This window comes from Grampus griseus, assembly GCF_964374135.1.
Source record: "Grampus griseus genome assembly, chromosome: 8".
NCBI classification, from domain to species: domain Eukaryota; kingdom Metazoa; phylum Chordata; class Mammalia; order Artiodactyla; family Delphinidae; genus Grampus; species Grampus griseus.
In genome coordinates this window covers 27,080,073-27,102,587 of record NC_139002.1, presented here as the reverse complement: position 1 = coordinate 27,102,587, position 22,515 = coordinate 27,080,073, and the positions used below count along the sequence as shown (strand labels likewise).

The 22,515-nt window shown below is 34.9% G+C and overlaps 1 protein-coding gene across 2 annotated transcripts in view; it reads left to right on the top strand.

Moving 5' to 3' along the window:
• The window catches only part of GRIA4 (glutamate ionotropic receptor AMPA type subunit 4), a gene marked incomplete at both ends in the record, with an annotated part of 512,633 nt that extends 497,192 nt beyond the window's left edge, over window positions 1–15,441 (top strand). Inside the window, 3 exons of one of the 2 annotated variants that reach the window (XM_082660213.1) lie at window positions 8,434–8,548; window positions 10,743–10,877; window positions 15,277–15,441. In XM_082660213.1, coding sequence (XP_082516339.1) covers window positions 8,434–8,548; window positions 10,743–10,877; window positions 15,277–15,441 — 415 coding nt within the window. Of the gene's footprint in view, window positions 1–2,036; window positions 2,152–8,433; window positions 8,549–10,742; window positions 10,878–15,276 lie in introns of both variants that reach the window. The other variant, XM_082660214.1, reaches the window with a different exon arrangement.
• Window positions 15,442–22,515: the final 7,074 nt, after the last annotated feature.

Genomic DNA, 22,515 nt, shown 5'->3' with positions numbered 1-22,515 from the left:
ATATTATATTAACCAAATATAGATACATACACACACATATATAAGGATAGCAGTGTGAAACTGAACTGTTTTTACATGGCCTATTAGATGTTGTTAGAAAGACAATGCCTTAGAATAACTTTGTAGAAAGCTTTATTCCAAACAGTTTTCTCAACATAAAGCTTTTTTTCCTTATCCATTTTTTAATTTTGCTTTTTTGTTTTCTATTGTGCTGTGAAACTGTCTTTAGATATGTTTATCTTTAGAAACTGTCTTTAGATATACTAGATGGCTAGTAACCATGTTAAATAACCCTCTCATGAAATGATTTTAGTTTTATCAAAGGAATGGTCTAAATCAACATATAAAATAATTGGGATACCACTTTATTGGAAAAAAATCTAATAGAAATGTTTAAGACTAAAGTGGATTATAAAACTAATTTTCTCCAAAATAGAAAACTTTAGTTGTTAGCTTCACTTCATTGAAAGACAAATATATTTAGCTTCTTATGGACGTAAAATAAATTAAAACAACCCTTTTCTCCCAACAGCATTTTAAAAAAATAGATGACTCTAGCTTCACTGAATATTCGTTCATCCCTAGATTTCAGTCTGGTCCTTTTGGTGATTAAACTGACAACTTGGTATTGTTCACTTCAGGAAGTATATTAATTATTTTACACCACTAACATGGGACTTACTTGGAAATGTGGGGACAGCTAATTATTTACTTAGCATTTAATAAATGGTAGTCTAACTTTTAAAAAGTGTTAATCCTGCGCTTCCCTGGTGGCGCAGTGGTTGAGAGTCCGCCTGCTGATGCAGGGGACAGGGATTCGTGCCCCGGTCCGGGAAGATCCCACATGCCGCGGAGCAGCTGGGCCCGTGAGCCGTGGCGACTGAGCCTGAGCGTCCGGAGCCTGTGCTCCGGAACGGGAGAGGCCGCAACAGTGAGAGGCCCGCGTACCGCAAAAAAAAAAAAAAAAAAAAAGTGTTAATCCTCTCAAAGTGTGTGGTTTACTCATGGGAAATGTTTACTCTCCAAGTGGATCAGACCATTACAACACTGGAAAATGCACATCATTTACCTGAAATATTACAAAAACATTTTAAAAGAATAAATACATTAATAGGCTGATTTGTGGTGAAATGTGACATTTTTATTAATCAACTAAATGATATTTCACTTGCAAATCAATGTTCAAATGCTACTCATTAACATGAGGTTGCTTTGTTTTATGGGAGGCAAAACCCATGACACATTTTTTTAATCCTTTTAGAGAATAATTAGAATGTGCTACCCTTATTCCCCTAAAGAGATAAACATGGAGGAAATCTAATCTAGTGTTTGTTTGCGAAGTCCATATCAAATGCAGCATGACTTCCTGTGGTTTAATTACATAATTTAAACAGTCAAATTGGATATATGATCCTGGTTTCTAAATAGCATCTAGTGACTTTAAGAATCAACACGAAATTCAAATATAAGCTCCCTGAGAGCTGCTACTACATTTCTCTTGACTATTCTATGACTTCCAGCCCAGGAAACTGAACCAACACAAATAATAAAAGGAATAATAATTAAGCCATACTCTTTGTTGTCAGAAAATCTGTACACAAAAATTAGTGGCTGATTTGCTGATTTGTTTACGCAATTATGTTTTTCCTTCTGGGAATGAATTTTCATTTGTCTCTTACCGGTGGTTGACATTCTTAGAGGCAAAGGAATTCAAGACACAATTCTTTGTCAATTACTAGTAAATTCAAGTTTATTACTGTTTTGCAAAAAAAAAAAAAAAAAATCCATGTAATTGGTTGATGTTGATGTCAGTTACTTGACAAGAAATGAACTGTGAAAGTGAACAACACCAAATGCTACAGGTTTAATACACTTTGAAGGAAACTACAATTGCCTGGTGGAAGGGGCTGCAGGATGACAAAATGAGAGGTTTATTTAGCGTCCGGGAGAAGCTTATAAAAGAGCTTAAATCCTCATTCCTTCTAACATCTTAACAGCTGTGCAGTTTCTTACAAAATATGTTTTATCGTTTCAAGAAATGCTGTTAACCTCGCAGTTTTAAAACTGAATGAACAAGGCCTCTTGGACAAATTGAAAAACAAATGGTGGTACGACAAAGGAGAATGTGGCAGCGGGGGAGGTGACTCCAAGGTTAGCCTCAATGTCACCAAAAGCGGGTAAACAGTATGTAAAGTAATAGGTGCATCTGCTGGGAGACATAATTTAGACCTACTAATACCACTGAAGTTGCTAGTCAAGTCCCTTCACAAACTTAAGTATGCAATTACTGTCAAAGCAAAAATATTTGCAAACAATATCAATTTGGGGACACACTAACAAACCTAACTAAAATAGTCACTGAAAATCTCTGGCTCTGAAGAAGTTATGGATCAGACATAGTCCTAGGAACCTTCGTTTTGGAAAGCAGGCTTTTGAAAGAGCAATTAGCGAAGAGGAGAGAGAACAGAGAAGTTCAGTCTGTCTTGTTTTCCTCACGAAAAGAGCTGCCACGAAATGTTTTTAAGTAATAACAATAATCTGACTCCACTAAATCAGGTACCTACCAGAAAGACATTTCTCCACTTAAAACTCTCAGGCTTCCATTAAATAGCAAGTTATATAACAAATCAAAGGTAATCATATGAACTAGACAGTTTTTGCCTTCCATAATGGGTCAAACTAAAGAAATATCCGGCTACAAAAATAAGACCAACTCAGTTTTATCTTTACTGCATCCCTGTCTTATTTCCAGCTTCATAAAATAATGTTTTGCTTTTATTTCTAAGCAGAAGTTATTAACTAGTGTTCCAGAACTCTTCTTCACTGTGGATAGACATAAAGAAAACCAATCCAGTGATGGGAATATTCTGACTGAATTTTCTTTCCTTACATATTTTCAACTGGTATGTAAGAACATTGAAAAATTTTAAATATACACTCTTTATTTTAAATTCTAGAGAATTGCCCAAAACAAGTAGTCCTGCTCATCTTCAGGTTCTTGGTTGGGCTACAAATTCTCTCACTTGCCTGGCCACCAAACCCAGAGAATTATGCTCTGTTTAAAAAGGGTATATCTGTCAAGGAGGCTGCAAACCTCAACCTCTTCCAATGCTGGTAACTTCCCCCTCGATCCTGATCTGAAAAGCCTTTCAAATTCAGCTTACTTGTATATTTCCATCTTATAGACAGCCCTGTTGCAGGAGAAGAAAAAATAAACTTTGCAAAATGAATATTCTGGCCGCAGAAGGAGGCATGAAAAAGGAGGAGACACAGAATTGTGTGGACCCAATTCTGATCATCCATCTCCTATCCTGTGGGAGAATCTGAGTCCCTGGAGAAAAAAAGCAGAGAAAAGCTAGAGAGAGTCATCAGGGATTCTTCTGAGATGGTTCCCCTTTAAGACACCTCCATTCAAGACAGCAACCGTATGTTTTCTTCAGAAGTATTAACTCTTTTATATTTTGGAGCCCCAACTTACCTAGAATGTTCTGATCATTTCCATAAAAATATGAATACGTAAATAATATACACACATAAATAGAAAATTGCTCATTTACACTAATAATCTAATCCTCTATGCAAATTAGAAATGTAAGAAAATGTACTCTAATAAGACCAGAGAAAACAAAACTGAAGATATTCTATTCAATTAGAAAAACTTTGTTTGCAAATTTTTATTTTTATCACAAATATAAACAAAGTATAATATTGCTTAACAGATAAAATTTTCCACAAAAAATGAATAATGAATTCCTGTTTTAGTGTATATTAAAGACTCTTAGACTCTTTCCAGAGAAAAATAAGCAAGCAGAAGCAGAAATGTACACATAATGGAAAAATCTATGTAACAAAAGTCATTTTACTTTACTTAAATAAGGGATTGGACAACTCAATTGAATTTTAATCTGTTTGCATCCAACATTGGTACATAATGGACACCAAATAAATATATGAAGCTAACCTTGTAGTTTTCAAAAATCAAACTGCTTATTCCTGTACTTTCACCTGTTACTTTCACCAAACATGAACTATAAGATGACATTCTAAAATGTTATTTCATATTTTGAGTCATTTTCTAAAATGTTATAAAAATTAACATAAAATGTATGTTAATTACATATATAATTACAGTATGTTCTATTTTCCCTCAGGAATTTTGTTTTCACACTAGAAAAATATTTCTAGTCGGTTGTATATTGATATAATATTTATCACCAATAGAATAGGTAATAATAATAATACCCTACTCTGCATTTATTTTAAAAGGTGGTATTTTAAATGGCCTGACCTAACTTAGAATCAAAGTAAATTACCAGGAGATAGTTGCTGCTTTTAAATTTTTGTTCTGTAGCTCCTTTGGGTGACTGATTTTCTTTTTAAACTTACCCCTTCCATTTGGCCTGATCTTTATCGAAAGAGGTGAAAGGAGGAAAAGCGCTGAATTGGAGGAAGAGGCTGGCTCTTAAGCCTTTGCTAAGTATAAAGCCAACGCAGAAGAGAAAATTAAATACTGCCAGTTTATCTACAAGGCACATTGTGTGAAATGCACACTCAGTGATCTCAGCACAAGTATACAAATCATCTGGTGTGATCTTGACATAAAGAATCTTAGTAGGAAAAAATTAACTTTCCTAACAGTGATTCATCTGGCAAAGGGGGGAAAGCATGGAAAGCTGTACCACACATGAATATGTTCCAATGAGGGGCTAATTGACCCACCTGTCATTTACAGGATTATAACAAGGAAAGACATCTCCAGCCTTCCATACAGCAGCACATTATTAAAGTTCTGTTTTACCTGGGCTATGCACCAATATCTATGGGTAAAAGAAGAAATACCCACTGTTGATTGATTGATTTAATATAATCAACAACTGAATTATTTGGAGTCACAGTGGCAGCTTCCAGTTCACAAAATAATTAGCCTCCCCACTCAACTGATAGCCATTCCCAGAGCATGACCAAGGCAGCCCTAGGCCAGAGGCTCCACAGAAGAAATAAGGGAAAAGGTCTGGTATGTTAAATGAAATAAAGTGGAAAGGCATGATTTGAGAGGGGATGAATTTGTTTGAAAAATTACTCCTTTGAATGTTATTGTGCTGTGGCCTTTTTTATGGTCATAAGAAATTCATACTCATTCTTGTGAATAAGAGAAATTTACTAATTGGCAATGAACCAATTTAAAAGTTTCATTGCAAAGTCTAAAACTCATATCCCCTTTGATTAATCTGATATGATTTAGTCTGAGCACAAATGATACACAGAATTTTATGCCAATTTTTATGTGAGTTGTTTAATCCAGGTTCTAGTTGGAAATTTTGGCAATACTTGTAATCATCAATGACCCATAATGCTAATAATATCTACAAAATTATTGAGTTTTTTCTGTTTGTTTTATACTTTATTCTCCTCCTATATATATAAAAATAGGCATACTCATGGATGTGGATATTCATATTTAAGTCATTTTGTAAATGTTGTTACCAAATAATGAGTTCTTTAGGAATTATAGTAAATCTCACAATACCCAGTTTTTAATTTGGCATTTTGAAGAATACAGTCCATTCCTGACTTTAAAATATGTTATACTTGCAAATGGCCTTCTCCCCAGCCATGGAAACCAATGCAATAATAAAGGGATTATTATGGAACATATGCATTCATAAGCAGGAAAAAATGTTGTAAACAAAGACCAGTAAGGGAAGCTAACCCCTGGAGAAGGACTCTCCTAGTAATGAATTTCTTGCTCAGTGCCTGACATTCCACCAGTTGACCATTAAGCTTGGTTGTTAATAAATATCTATTATTCAAAATTCCAATCTAATCTTATCCTCTAAAACCAGACTACTGGAGTGAATAGCAGAATGGACAAAGAGGCAAGGGGAAAATGAAGCAGGTAGGAGAAATGGTCCTTAAGAAGGAAGAGAGATAAGTCAAAGGCAGTCTTCATTTAATCCAGGGGTCCCCAACCCTGTCTGCAACCTCTTAGGAACCAGGCCACACAGCAGGAGGTGAGCATTGGGCGAGTGATAAGCTGCATCTGCCACTCCCCAGCATTACCACCTGAACCATCCCTCCCCCGACCCCTTGGAAAAATTGTCTTCCATGAAACTGTTCCCTGGTGCCAAAATGGTTGGGGACCGCTGATTTAATCCATATTTTTGGATTCAAAATAGCTGTCCCATCTATAAGAAACTTTAAGGAAACTGCTTTCATTTTCCTTCTCTTTTCAGCATTAAGTCCTCCTCCTCCCCGCACAACCCATGCAAGAAGTACAATATAGACTAATATAAGGTACTTTACACGTGCGTTAAAAAGGCTTTGGTGAGCTAGCCTGGGGACCTAAAAACCCTTAGTATCAGTTAAACAAAAATGCTTGTTCTGGATTCAGAATAATTTAAATGTAATAATTTTACAGAGCCCCTACCCTGAGTCAGATATCCTTGTAAATATTTTACAAAGATGAATGAGATGTGGCTTCTATTCTCAAGGAGTTCACAGTTCACCAACCAACCCTCAGGTGTAGTTTTGTAACAATCATTTCATAAATGGAAGTGGGGGATGTAATGTGGGGGTGGGGAGGTTATAGACAGTAAAATCTAGATTAACTGGGGCTAACCAAGGACCCCAATTAACCATAATCCTCACCCCACACCCAAACTCAGGTTTTTAGTACAAAGCATTAAATCATGCTGACATTAGATTTTAATCCAAAAAACAATATAATATTTTATGAATGTGGCAAGTGCATATGCTTAAATTGAACAATAAACCTTGTAAGATCTTTGACATTGATACAAAAATTTAATTGAATTCAGAAACCAGATAAACAAAAACTTATATTTTAGAAACTTTTTTCAGAAAAACAGTACCAAAAAAAATGGATTTTAGTTTAACTGTTAATCAGAAAACTCAATTAACCAGAAACCCCTATTTCCTAAGTCTTCTGTTGTTAATATTTTCAATTACACAGACCATTACAAACCCTGATTCAGGTACTTCCTAGCTGACTAGATGAGTTAACCTCTCTGTGCTTTGGTTTCCTCATTTGTAAAATACAGGTGATAATAGTAACTAAACATGTAAAATATTTTTAATAGTCCCTGGTACATAGTGAGTGCTCAGTAAATGTTAGGAATCATCATCACCATAATTATTAATGCATTACCTAGTTGTGTAGATAGGTTCATAGAATTAATCCCTTGGTAACCAAATAAATGTATGCTGTGTTTCTCCAAATGCACTCAATATTTCCTAGAAGAAGTGAAGCATTAGGAGATACAGCCAGACAAAATGATTGTGGCAGCCTTAAAAATGTCAAGAGGAATGCAAGGAGTCTCTCTCCGAATGTAAAAGCAAAAAGAAACGAAAACCAAACAACCACAAAAACAGTAACAACAGAAGATCCTAGGCGTTACTGCTTCCCATCCATCTTTTTAGGCTTTATTCTACACACACAGAGGTTAACATGGGAATGAAAGCCAGAAGAATTCTTAGGTTCCTCAGAACACTGACACTGACTGACAAGTGAAACTTTCCTCTCTGAGACTCCTTGTATAATATTTAGTATTGAAGGACTCAAAGACAGTAGAAAAGAAAAATGGAATTTTATAGTATGAGGAGTTTGTCTGTTTATAAAAATCTTGGTTACCCCTAACCTATCATGTATTTGTTCTAAGAATTTATAGAATATATTATAATTACTGCACTTTATACTTAGAATATATTCATATGGTAGACTCAAGATAGATGAAAATTATTTCTGGTGATATTATTTAAGTTAAATACTGCAATTCAGAAGGAAAATATCAGCATGGGCTTATACTTTAAACTAATGATTTACATATTTGTCTTATAAGGACTTTCCTCTGCATGAGGTGGCCCTTTGTCAGTAACACCTGACTCACCTTCCTCTTTCAATTAGGTCTTGGATGAGAGTGGCAAAGGAGTCAATTTAATGATGGATACTGTAGCCATACATTTAAGGCATAGAGTAAAATTCCACTAGCTGAATCATAATGCCGGCAAGAAATGAAACCAGTCCTACCTAGCTTCTATTTTAAGCCTGTCAACCTATAGCCACTTCCATTAATTTTGAAAGAAAAAAAGGAGCTTCTGGACTTTGAATGACTCCACGTTTATGGTGGGAAAACTGAAAATGCTCAAGAAACCCAATCCAGGCTAATAGTTTTGGATTCACAGTAATTGCATACATTTTATTTAAAAATCGTCCCTAGCAGTATGTGCCTGTTACCTAAAGCGATGGAGCAGGCCCCAGTTTTATGTCTGATTTGAAACCTGGGCCTACAGTACAAGACATAACACCTACTGTGGCCTCTGCTCTGTCACTTTGCCATGCGATTCTAATGTAGTTTTACTTGAATAACATAAAATAACATATATAATGTTATTTATGTTATTTTCCACGTGAAGAACTCCTGTAAACCTTGCCGTTTTGAAACTCAGTGAGGCAGGCGTCTTAGACAAGCTGAAAAACAAATGGTGGTACGATAAAGGTGAATGTGGACCCAAGGACTCTGGAAGCAAGGTCAGTCGCTGCAGTTCGGGGCCTCCTCTTGTGCTCACAAAGCAGTAAATGGGAGCAATTGTCAAGAGTATATGGAAACAGTAAAAACTAAATGTTTCTCTATACACTGCCTAAACTAGAAGCTAATGTCATAGATTTAAGCCAAAGGGAGTAGCTTCTCAGAAAATTGCAAACTGCTCCCCAATATTAAGGCTTTTAAATAAACAAATTAACTGTAAAAATATATAAAATAATAGAATTCCTATATTATTCTCAAATATACGTACCACTAATAAAAATAGTGCTTTTGGATTTGGTTTTTGTTTGTTTTGGAGGCAAAGACCATGAAATGTATTATTTCAAGAACTGATGTATTCTCAGAACAGGAAATGGGGAATTGATCAGCAGTCATCTACAGAAAGAATATTTTAAATATTAAATATATTTTATTCAGGAGTTCAGTCTTTTGTCACCATTTTGCCAAGCATTCCACTTTAGTTTGAAGATGACCTATTATATTTTTGTTCTGATAAACAGAGTAAACCTTCCAATTCTGTTCTAGAAAAATTATTTTAATAAATCAATGTTTACAAATAATATCTTCAGCTTCTAAGATCTCATTCATGAATTTTTTTTAGAACAATGCAGAAACCTATAGGCCTGATCATGTTGAGTACAAATGAAAATAGTGTTACAAACAGTTATATTTTCATTTAAAGAAAAAAATGTAACAATTTATCAGTGAATCTAAACACCTGCACAAATTAATAGGACATAATGCCTGAAAGGCATTGTTGAGGATTCTTGAAATCTTCATTTATTTTTTCCTGTATCTTCTTTTAGAAAGAAAAAAATTATTGGTTATTCTACGACATTAAATAAGTGACTTACATATATAAGAGAACCTCAGTTAATTTAAGAAAGAGACAAAGTAATGTTAACTGATCTCTATTCAGGCTTCTCCCCGTGTTTTAATCACTTTTGTCTGCCTTTGAACCAGAGTGGAATGAGAAAAGCTTGGCCAAATAATGAAATAGCTATTTCAAGCCCTTATGTAAAGTTAGAGAAGCAAAAGTACTTAATGAGTGATTATTTTTAAAATGAAGTTACCCTAAATTTTTGGTCCAATCAGTTGATGTTATGGCTAAGAGAACAGTGTACATAGTAATTTTTAAAATTAAACCTTCTCCTAATAAAACTATTTAAGCTTGCACAAAACACACTGCTGACCACGGGGCATCCTTCAGGTAGTCTACCCAAAATACTTATTCAAATAATGTTATATAACATATATTTACAATTTATGAAAAATTATGAATTCTTGTTACAATTTTAATTGCAATTATATGCTTCCATATTTCAGACTATTTCTGAATTTATTATGAAATAATATGTATTCTAAATCTCTGGAGAATAATATGTCTAAAATATTAACTGATCAAGCATTTTTAAGCGAAATGGAATCATATTTTAAAGTCAATAAAAATAGTTATAAATCTGTCCATAAATAATTTAGTTCTCAACTGACCGTGGAAACATTTGTATATTTTTAAAGTACCTTTTTAAAAAGTTTCCAATGTGTTGCATATATAGTTATTCCTAAATAGTATATAATATGTTAAAGTTGACACTTTCCAGGAGATTTCTTAAACAGATGTGACTAAAAGAACAAATAACATATACCCTAGCACACTATTTGCATGTATTTGGTAAAGTCATGATGAACAAAATGTGAAACTGCTAGCTTAAAGTCCCTTAGTTCTTTAAGTAGGAAGCATGCAGTTAAATTTATTCAAAAGAAATATCAAACATTAAAAATGTTTTAATGGAGGGAAAGCCAAAAGAGGTTTCCTTCACATGTAATTGGGTTTTTAAAATGTCATTTTCAAACTTAACAATAATAAGCCCACTTCTGCCTATGCTTATATATGGCTAAGTATAGTGGTTTTCATTGTATATTTAGCAATGATAAATGTTATAGATTTTATTGAATGTAATTACACACAATTTATTGGTAATCATCATAACTTCACTTCTGCCAAGACCTATAAGCTTTATGTTTAAATCCATAAAGCTACACCAGTGACTTATACATGTTAAATAATTTCAGGTTAAATTAAGCATTTACTTTAATTAGCTGTTTGGATTTCATGTGTTCTTTCATCTTCTGGATGTGACTTTGCACAGTTAACTCAAGTGTCTTTATCCCCCCCAGGACAAGACGAGTGCCTTGAGCCTGAGCAACGTAGCAGGCGTCTTCTACATTCTGGTTGGCGGCTTGGGCTTGGCAATGCTGGTGGCTTTGATAGAGTTCTGTTACAAGTCCAGGGCAGAAGCGAAGAGAATGAAGGTGGCAAAGAGTGCACAGACTTTTAACCCAACTTCCTCGCAGAATACCCAGAATTTAGCAACCTATAGAGAAGGTTACAACGTATATGGAACCGAAAGTATTAAAATTTAGGGGTAGGACTTAGGGCCTACTACAGTGAGTGGGTGATGCATTCTGTAAATGCAGTGTTGTGACCTGTCTGTGGTGGTATTGCTTGCTTCTAATTTACAGCTTTACATTTTTGAAAACTTCAGTGCACTGTTCAGTTTTCTCTGGCTGCAGATGTACTGTTCGAAACTTTATGTTGCCAATAGATATCTGCATTGAAAGTGTTCAAAAGACTAAAACAAACTTCCAGAATTGCTCTGTAAAATGTTTTAAACAGTATATTCTACCTGAAAATTGGGAGAAATTTGAAATTAGATCTGGGTTTCCTTGTACACAGAACAGGCTAATCTTCTCTGGAACAAACTAGTTTTAAGGTAAATGCTAACAAAGTAAGCATAAAACCTGTTTCAAATGATCAAAGCCTAGACAGTTGCCTATTTTTAATAAGGTTGTGTTGTTTTCTGAGAAAATATATGTAAAATCTCCAAGGCACATAGTAAGCACTCAATGAATTTTAGCTCCTATTCTAATTTGTTTTATATACATTAGCCATCTTTCTATATTTTTAAAGAGTGAAACCCTGCTATTTGTTCATCTGGCAGTAGTCCTTGAGTCAGACCTTTAGGCAGGAGTGATCATCAGAATATTGACTACAATCCACATTTATTAGATGAAATTCAACTTTTATTTTCACAGCATCACTAAGGTGAACAGGCATTTTAGGCAATTTCTCCATCAAAGATGTCAGCAATATATGTTCATTAGGAGAGACACAGTAAAAATAAAAATTGCAGTGAGTATTTATTGACTTTTGTTTTCATTTCAATTGCTTTTAAGTAAGCCAGATCAGTCCCACTTACACCCTTTCATCATGTGACAATAAAAAATTATAAGCATTCAGTAAAATATAGGATGGAGGTCATTTTTTTTAAGACTAAATGTCTAGTACTTTTTCCCTCTGATAATAGAAAATCATTTTAAAATAAGATCTGGAAGCATTTGTTGTTGCTTTTCTTAAAGTCGGGTATCTAAATTCCATTTTCTGAAATTATATATAATGGCCATTCTATTAACAATGATAAATGAAACTTTGAACTCCCAAGAGACACTTAGTGCTTGAGGCACCCTAGAGTCAAACCCAATATAATTTTTATAAGAATAAGATGTATACCTGAGGTTATGCCAGGTAAACATGCTTGATTTTGATATTTATTTGTAAAAAAAACTATTGAGGGAGTTCCCTGGTGGCCTAGTGGTTAGGATTACGGGCTTTCACAGCTGTGGCCCAGGTTCAGTCCCTGGTCAGGGAACTGAGATCTCACAAGCCTGGTGGCATGGCCAAAAAAAAAAGCTATTGAAATACTTGTTAGTCTCTTAAAGCAAAGAGCAAAAGCCATCCCTCTTTAACCAAGATCTAATTGCTTTTATCCATAATCTAGAAATCAGTGACTGAGTACAACTGTACATAGATAAGCCCAAAGTGGTTCTTTCCAAATTTTGTGAAAAAGAATTGAGAACAAAATCCTCAATTCACTCAGATCAGAATGTTTAGAGTATGTCTTCTAATAGCAGAACAACAAATTATGATGATGTCAAGCTTTCTTAGCCATTATAGTAATGCTTTCAACTTAATATTTATAGAATTGTGGAGAGATTTTTCCCGAACTGCAAAAAACAATATCTGAGAAGTTTTCAGAGACAATTATTTGGACTTCATTCTGTGATGAATTTCATAAGATATCGTTTAAAAGTTTTCTTTAGCATAGCAAATGCATTCTAGAAAAATTCTAGAAATACTCATGGATGCTAGTTCAATACAAAGTTCTGGGAAATTGCTAGAAAGAGATATGAATTCCCAGGTTATGTACATAAAATTCACATGTAATAAATGTTTTTGGAGTCAGAACCTAGTACTGCAGTTCATCACATGAATTGCCTTTAGAGCTGAACTTTTAAGACAATAAATTTCAAATAAAAATAAAGCATTCAGGCTCCCCTGGTGGTGCAGTGGTTGAGAGTCTGCCTGCCGATGCAGAGGACACGGGTTCGTGCCCCAGTCCGGGAAGATCCCACATGCGGCGGAGCGGCTGGGCCCGTGAGCCATGGCCGCTGAGCCTGCGTGTCCGGAGCCTGTGCTCCACAGCCGGAGAGGCCACAACAGTGAGAAGCCCGCGTACCGCATAAATAAATAAATAAATAAATAAATAAATAAATAAATAAATAAATAAATAAAGCATTCATATCCATATGACTTTTTAAAAGACTTAATGGCATTCAGAGCAAATGAAATGATCTGATTCTGTAGAGAAGACTTGAGAGCAAGCATTTTCCATTGTACTCCCATATTAAATGGATTTTTCCTTTCAAAAATTCTATTGACCATAATTATGAAAATGACTGATAATTTAGATAATATTGTATCAGAATTTCAAAAACAAAACCTGAATGTCTACTTTAAAAGTGATCATCCCTCAAGGGAACACCTAATTAAGGTCACAGCCATTGGCCATAACATCCAACCAGAACCAGAACCAGACTATAGGGTAAATTTATAAGAAAGTTTTCCAGTTTGAGTAGTCTCAGCAGGGTCACACAAAGATTAATAGAAACGACATTTTATGTAAGAAGCAGAAGATATAAGTATAGGAAATAAGAATGCAGAGAACTAAGAATACTAAGATTTAAAGAGAGAATAAGAAGTTGTCAAAGACTTATTAACACTCAGTTGCATTAATCCATAGAGAAGGAGAGATTACTTGAGAGTACATGGAATACTTCCTGTTTTGATATTTTCTTTTCCTCATAAAGGCAATCAAGAAAATAAAGGGAAAAAAAATAGATTTTATGGCAAAAGCTTTCTGAAAAAATCACAATGCTCTTATTAATTATATTTTAATATTTCCTCTTCAAAAAACTTTAATAGATTTTTTAAAATAATTATTTTACTTAATATTAAATGTTGAAAGGGAATCTGAAGAAACAAAGTCAGACTGTCATCTTGGTTTGTTTTAATTTAGGGATGAGTAATTTCTATAGAGATTGTCTCCTGACTCCTGATTATAAAGATAAGTAAAATTTAATTTTTGAGACTGTTTACTAAAGGTGAACTATAATAATGACCTCAGTGTTTATCATACATACATCAGTAGCAATTTGACTTCAACTTTCTGAAGTTATTAGGGTAACTGATCTCAAAACCTTCTCATTATAACAGTTTCTAATCCAATTTTTATTTCATATTTAATACATCATTATTCTAATATTTAAGTTACAAGGCAGAATAAATACAGGGATGGAATTTCCTAAAGAATTAGGTAAACTTAAATTCACAACAGGGAATTAAGACACAATATGAGTTATGAGAAAGTTATGATAAGCCACAACAAACTTAGGGAATATCTCCTTTACCTTATTTCTTCTTGAGTTAACATTAAATTTCAGCTACTAGAAAGATTTTAACATTAAATTTCAGCTACTAGAAAGAATTTAAAGGCAATGAATGAACAGCAAGTAGATTTTCATAATAACACTGCCTGTTTCTCCTCAGTGTAGTATTGTTACCTTCTACCTAATATGACAGAACAAGAATATAATGAGACCTGACCCCATAACATCAATCCGGGAACTTCCCCAGTGATGACCGTTCAATGAGGCATTGAAACATGCCCCCTTTCAGTGCACTTCCCTTTAACCACTTAAAGCTTCTTAAAATATGAACTTTAACTTCCATAGTAGGCATAGAATGAACTTTATGTCACTAATTGTCCTATTCTGGGTCATATCTATAGCTGCTGTGAATGAATGAAAGTATCTGTGGATAGATCTGTGTTCTGAAGACAGGAATATCTGTCATAAATAGTCTATATATATATAGTTTGGTTAGACAATTCATCACAATTTTAAAAGTACAATCATTTAACTGTTAAGACATTTTATAACAAGAAAAAAAGATCCAAATAAAGAATGTTGTCAAACCTAAAGAAGCTTTTAAGTTGGACTAGAAATACCAGGGTGTAGAGTGCAGCAAGTTGAAAGATGTGTCCTGCCCAGATTTGCCAAACAAAATCTTGTTTTATGATTTTAGAATTAGTTCTTAAACAGATAGGACCACAAACTCTAGAGTGATTTATTCTTCCAGGTAGTTGAGCTTTTCTTTCCTGTGATAAGCAGTTTTCATATGACCAGAAGAATATGGAAAAAATGCAGATGTCTAATTATTGATATTTTGGTGTTTGTTGTGTCATATTTTGTTGAAAAGACAGAAATATTGTAACACTCCACATTCTTTCTGTTTCCTTTCCATGCAACCCAGCTGACCTTTTCTGAAGCCATAAGAAACAAAGCCAGATTATCCATCACTGGGAGTGTAGGTGAAAATGGCCGCGTCTTGACACCCGACTGCCCAAAGGCTGTACACACTGGAACTGCAATTAGACAAAGTTCAGGATTGGCTGTCATTGCATCAGACCTACCATAAAAACCAAAAAAATAATTGAGTGCCTTAATTAAACTGTGTTGGTGACTGATGGAAACGCAGCCCTGAGGGACATGCTAAGTGCAGGTCTTCGCAAACCAATCCTTTGGCTGAGAGCGGGAAGTACATCCTAAGGCGCTGAACATCAGCAGCAGCAACATGTGCATGAGCTCAGCTCGGAAACCCAAACTCAGATTTTATATCAGGAAAACTCAAAATTTAGAATTTTTGGGGGGGAGTGGGTGGGGGGAGCTGGGATGGGTGTATCAACAGCAAAGATTTCACTTGAGTGAACTTAAAAACTAATCAGACATGCGAGTTAGCACATTAAACTGTGAAGTTCTTGCTCAGAAAGGCCTCAGTCTTCACTCCAAGGGATAAAATAGTTACAGAAGTCAATGAATATGCTAACCTGTGTCTCCAGAACACCCATATATTCAATGGAAGACTATCCAGCCAAGAAAACAAAATCACTAAACTCTGATAAGAAAATAATAAACAAACATGTAAATCCTGTGAAAAAATTTAAAGGAAGTATTTACACTTACTTTGGAGAAAACAAATACTGAAACATGCTTGCTTTTTAACTGACGTAAATTCGGTAGAGGACAACACAATTCTTTTTTCTAACCATCTTAGGGAACAATACATTGCAATAATTGAAATAAATGCCACCACTGTAAGAAACTTTAGAGACTTTTTTAAAATAAAAGTTGTTGGTCATCTTCTTGTTTGCTGTAACCTTCACTCTGTCACATGAATCAGTGTCCACAGATTACATTTGTCTCACTACCAGGAACAAAAACAAAATGAAGACAACTTTAAAGTAAAATCATCAGTCCACAATGTAGACTCAGAAGAGACTACGGGTCACTCATATTATCTATATTATTTATAATCTTGTTCTGTGTACAAAATTGTGGTTTTTGTACCCACCAAAAAGAATAAACAACAGACATTCTTAAAATATTTACAGAGCTTAAAGTTTTTTCTTATCATTATAAAAGTTATTTGAGAAATTGTAAGACTATAGGTGGGATTGTAGAAGTAAATTGTGGGCCATATTTAAAAATGTAGCAAGCCCTTATTATTTTTGCATAGTAAGCTACTCTTTTTAACAGATCTTTGCTTCATTAGCAGTTAAATTGTCAAAGATGGAGTATTTAAATTGGGGAATGAATCATTGTCATAACAGCAACATACCTGGTAATTATGTACTGAAATTTTACTTGGCTGTATTTTGCTGCATAAAATAATGTGTCTCTTGGGCTTCTCTCCCCATTCCCATTGTTCCATTTAAATAATTTGAAGGCACTAATAATATTTTGTGGTAGACAACGTATGAAGAATTAGTCTTTGTTGAAAATTATACATGTTTATTTACAAAAATCACCTTAGTTATGTAGGGATTAAATTAACTTGGTTCAAAAGGAGGTTTAGATCATTTGAAATAATAAGTACCATAACACAGATAAACATACAATACTTAGAGATCTTGGCAGAAAGCACAAGATAGGATGATTTTGGAAGTCTGGCCTTGAAGGATGAGTTGAGTTTTCATAGGTGGAGTTTTTACAGGTGTTAAAAACCTTATAGGTGAGCAGTGACCCAAAGTTTGGCTTGTCAATGGATTGTTTAAGGAGTATATGAGCTGAAGAGAAATGGGTGTGATATCATGGAAGGTAAAATTGGAAAAGTTGAAAGACTGATCACCTTGCTTCAACTCTCAAGATTCTCGTCCCCCATTCAATTTCTGTGCTGCAGTAAGAGCAATCTTAAAAAGTGCAAATCTGATAGCTTACACACACACACACACACACACACACACACACACACACACATAGAGTTCCCTCAGGAAAAATTGCAAGCTCTTGAGCAAAGCAAATGAATTGCTTTATAATCTGGCCCTTACTTATTTCTTCCATGAATTCTCTCCCCTCTACCCAACTTCTGCTGCCCATAAATGAACCTCAAAAGCAGGGACACTGCATTTTCTATTTCCTCAAACTATAACACTTCCCTATTTCCTCTTTACCTGATTCACTGGTACACATTCTTCAGTACTCAAATCATATTTTACCTGCCCCAGGAAGATTTCCATGACTATCTACCAGCCCCTGCCCATGAGACTGAGTTAGGTGTCCTTTTGATGTTTTGTCCCCATCACAGCACTTACCATACTGCATTGTAATTGCCTGTGTACTTGTCTGTTTAACTACTAGACTGTAAGCTCTTTGAGGGCAGGGACTGTCTATCTTGTTCACAGTTGTATCCCCAGCACCCAGCACAGTGCCTGGCATATTGTAGGTGCTTAATAAACATTTGTTGAATGAATGAATGAATTGAATTGAATTAATTTAATAGAAGCAAAAAAAGACAACATCTTTCATCATTAACAGTCTTTTCCTCATTAACAGTGTGTGTTAAGTATATAGTGAGTCAAAGTGAAGAGTGAAGGTTGGCTGATTTCATGGCATTGTCTACCTCATTGTCTACAGCACTAAAAAAATATATATGATCTGATTAATTTTCTGATCAGATAAGAAGGTATTCCATGTAATTGTATCTAGCTATGAAGTAATTTGTTTAGCTAGAGAAACTATCATAAGGTGATTAAGGTTTTAGCCATGCTTCTAAAAATAGCTTTCATTTAAGTCACAGAGTGGATTAGTGATATAAATTTAAGAAGTTATATTTCTTATAGTTTTATTTCTATATTAGTAATACTATTATATGTTTCAATTTCTGTGTTCCTTATAGAATAATTTTGCCAAAAACAAAATTTTAAATTTGACTTTAGTAAAAAGTGATATCTATCTAATCTGAGGAAATGCTATAAAGCTAGGAAATGTGATTTTAAAACATGTATGTCTAAGTTAAAAACATTTAAGCTAAAAACCTTAGTTCCATAAAGTAAAGAACTTAATTATCAAGCAAGCATGATCACCATCCAGGGCAGAATTTCCTGAACATTTTAGGAAAAGCCAATTTTGAAACTATATCAGCTAGTACATGATGACCACATATGAAAGATATAAAGAGCCCTCAGGAGAACCACTTTGCTACACTCAATTCAATAGCTACTAATTGAAAATGCCACACTGTTACTACACTTGTTTCAGGCTTGCTTCAGGTTGCTCCCTGGTCTCCCACTTATCAACTGTCAACTCATTCCATTTCCCTAAGGCATAGCACATAGTGGGTGTTCAATATATTTGTCAGTGCATAAACACAACTTTATATAGTCAGTATCAGTGAAAAAAATGGTCTAATAGCTTTCCCAGAAAATAGACTATCCCAATTTTCAAAATCAATAAAGTGTTAATAAGAACTAAATGAAAAGTAACATCTAGGAGAGTTTCTGAAAAGACAAATTGAAATTGCACAGATTCATTTGCCTTATATTTATCAATATGATGCTGCATGAAAAGTGTGCTTTTTCATGCACATTCATAAACAGTTTTTAATTTCACATAGTCCAGCAGGCTAGAGTACTTAGCATTTGTAAAACCAAATGCAAATGTAATCAGTAGTATGTTTATATATTTTCTAAACAGCTAGTACCAGTAATATTTTCAAAAGAGAGCTGCTCTTTAAGAAAAGATTTTGATAAATTATGAAGAGCAAGAGATGAGATTTGGAAATTGTATCTCAAAAAACAAGAGAGAGATAAATTATTTTCCATGAAATAAGAATAACGCATTTATTTATCTTGCTTTAATTTCATTTTCTTTGGGTGAAAAAGTGGACTGAAGAATGAGGAAAAATAAAAGATTAGGGAAAAAGGAGACATTAAGGGAGCAGAAATTGGGTAAAAGGCCAATAGGATTGGGTGGCCAAAAGAGCTTACAGGAACAGGAATGTTTGGCATATGATTTTTCCATTGTAGGTATGCAATGTTTGATGTATTCCTTTTCCCATGACCTGCAGATTAAAATTTCCTACATGCCACAGACTGGTATTTGTGGTTGGATTAAAGGAGGGAGTCAAGGAGAAAATTCTAAATCCCATGTTTGGGTTGATGCCAGAAATAGCCCTAATAATATGTCTGCTTCCCACAAAAATGTGCAGAAATCTAGATTGAAACTTGTCCTTCCACATGGCAAAGAATGAAGGTTCATTTTACTGTTTTCTGGATTTGAAGAAGATGGCAGGTTAGGAAGACCTCCAGAATACATAAACTGTTTTTTAGCCACTTGTGCTGACTGCAAAGTGTCATGAACAACAAAATAAATCATAAAACATAGATCATTATTTAATTATATAATAAGATCATTAAGTAAATAATCTGTTAAATTATAATGTCTAATTCATGGCTTGAATGAAGTTATTTATGAGATTTGTAATCCTGTAATCCCAAACACAACGAGAATCTGCTTAAGTAGAAGATTATTATAACTTCCCCCTCAGAGTTCATACACTTGGCCAACACTTCTAAAGTTCCTAAACATTTAGTAATGGCTGAAAACTGTGTCATTGGCAATCAGTATTTCAATATATGATTGAATGAGCTGATTGACTAAATGAATAAAGGAACTAATGAGTGAAAACCAACTAAAGACGTTCGTGATCATTGCCTGTATAGAAATTTCTGTCAGCTCCCTGAGCTAATTTTCTGCATAAATGTGAATGCTTTTAACATTTTCTAACAAAGAAGGTATCTGAAACAATTTAGGCCATATCTGTATACATCTAGAGAATGACCTTAGTCACTGAAAACTGGTGCAATTCCAAACTTCTAAAATGTGGGGGTTGATTAATTCTACCTGCCTGAGACTTTCTCAGAGCCATACTTTACAACAATATTTTGTTTATAACTCTAAACACAATCAAAGTCTATTAGCATCATGAATCTTCTAAGACCACCATCAGAGCAGGTCAGAGCTTCCAGATCTTTGGGCCTCAGACCTGTACAGGAAATTCTGATACTTTGACTTGAGTTTCACTTGAAACTTTCAACCCATTAGGCCTACCTCCATGTCATCTTTGGTCACAGCCACACTTCGAAATTATCCCAATAATCTCTCTCTCTCATCCCACATTCTCCTCCCAACATTCTTCTGCACTTCTCATCTTTCTCCCCATTCATCTTCTCACTGCTTCCCTCTCTCCCTGACTTTGCCACCATTCTTCCTAGTGTCTTCATTATAAAGTTAGGAAACTCCTGATAGCCTCAGTCTCTCCCCAGAGCACTGTCCAATCTCCTAACAATATCACTCCACATACAGTAGTGGAATTTAGAAGGAAAAGGAATGGCAATCCTTACAATTATACATCTTCTTCCATGCATTAAAAAACCTCTCCTCTTTGAAGTGTATGTCATGTAAGCACACTGTCAAAATGGACTGCCTAGTTGTCCATTTTGTCTGCTGACTTCTCTGTCATTGCCTCACATTCATCAAGGACTATGGCATTTGGCTTATTCATTCTTTCCAAGTTCTCTTATCGTATTGAACAACTTCAAGGTCAATGTAGGTGCTTCATGTAAGCCCTAGCCCTGCAGTTCTTTTACCCTATGTTATTTAAGTCACCCATACCAATAGACATGTAGCAGACCTTATGATTATTTACCTTCTTATCTTTCTCCAGATGATAACTCAATTCTCACCTTCCTTTCATACCCTAGTCACTAAAAAGAGTGGCCTTTTATCCCTTGTTTAACCCCTCTATTTGGCTCCATCACTTTACCAAAATGTCCATCCCAAGGTCACAAGTAAACATCCTATAGCTGTATTAACTAAAAATTTTTAATGTGGATCTAAACCAATTAATCTCTTTACTTTTCAGTTTTCCCCCTAATCTCCTGTTTATTCCTTCTCAGTCTATTTTATGTTCATTATTTCCTGCAACCAAACCTTACATGTTGATATACCCAGGGTTGTATCCTCTTCCTCTTTCTCTTCTCAGGACATAAACCACCTGGTTGATCTCACCATCATTAAGATGTCTACAATCATCTATACATTATTAGCTCAGAAATCTTTATCTTCCATTCTAGTCTCACATATCCAGTTTTCTAGTGGTTATCTCTTTTTGACTTAATTGCAACTTGTCAAACTTTCACTATACATTCCTACCTCCTTTTATATTCCCTCAGTGAGTGGCACTAACATTTACCTAATCTCCCAAATTAGAAACATGAGAATCATTCCAGAACCACTTTTCTTCATCATTCTCACATATAATTAATCAACATCTTAAATTTCTTTTTTTTTTTTTTTTTTTGCGGTACGCAGGCCTCTCACTGTTGTGGCATTTCCCGTTGCGGAGCACAGGCTCCATACGCGCAGGCTAAGCGGCCATGGCTCACGTGCCCAGCCACTCCGCAGCATGTGGGATCTTCCCGGACCGGGGCACGAACCCATGTCCCCTGCATCGGCAGGCGGACTCTCAACCACTGCGCCACCAGCGAAGCCCCTTAAATTTCTTGTATGTCCTGAATATCTCCTTATTCTGTCCCATGCTCTTCATCCATACAATGACTGACTTAATCAAGGACTCAATCTCTCACTGTAAGTACTACAGTTGTATCCTAATAGGTTTCCTTGCTTCTTTTCTCACTTATATCCCCCTCTAGTCCATTTCTACATGGCTGCCAGAGAGATTTTTCTAAAACACAAATATGATCCTGTCACCTTCCTGATTAAAATAATTCAACATCCATTATATGAGGCCTATCAACATCTCTAGTATGTTCCCTCACCCACTTTTCATTCCATTAATGCCAAATTACTATCACAGCTCTAGTTTTCAGAATGCTTCATGTTCTTTCCCTTCTAAGTCTTGCCAAATATTACCTCTACCTGAAATGTGTCTGTTTCAAAAATTATTCCTAACTATAACCAACAGAACTACTTTAGTCCAGTTAAGCAAAAAGTGAATTTATTAATGAATACTAGAGAATTCACAGAATCTCTGGAAAACACAGAGAGTCAGACATGAAGCCAAAGCAGCCAAGAACAATGCCTAAGTTATATCACTGATCTGCCCCGAACTATCAGTGGACACATATATCAGAGCAAGGACACTGAACAAGGGACACTGCTGTTAGGACTTCTGTTTCTACTGCCTCTGAAG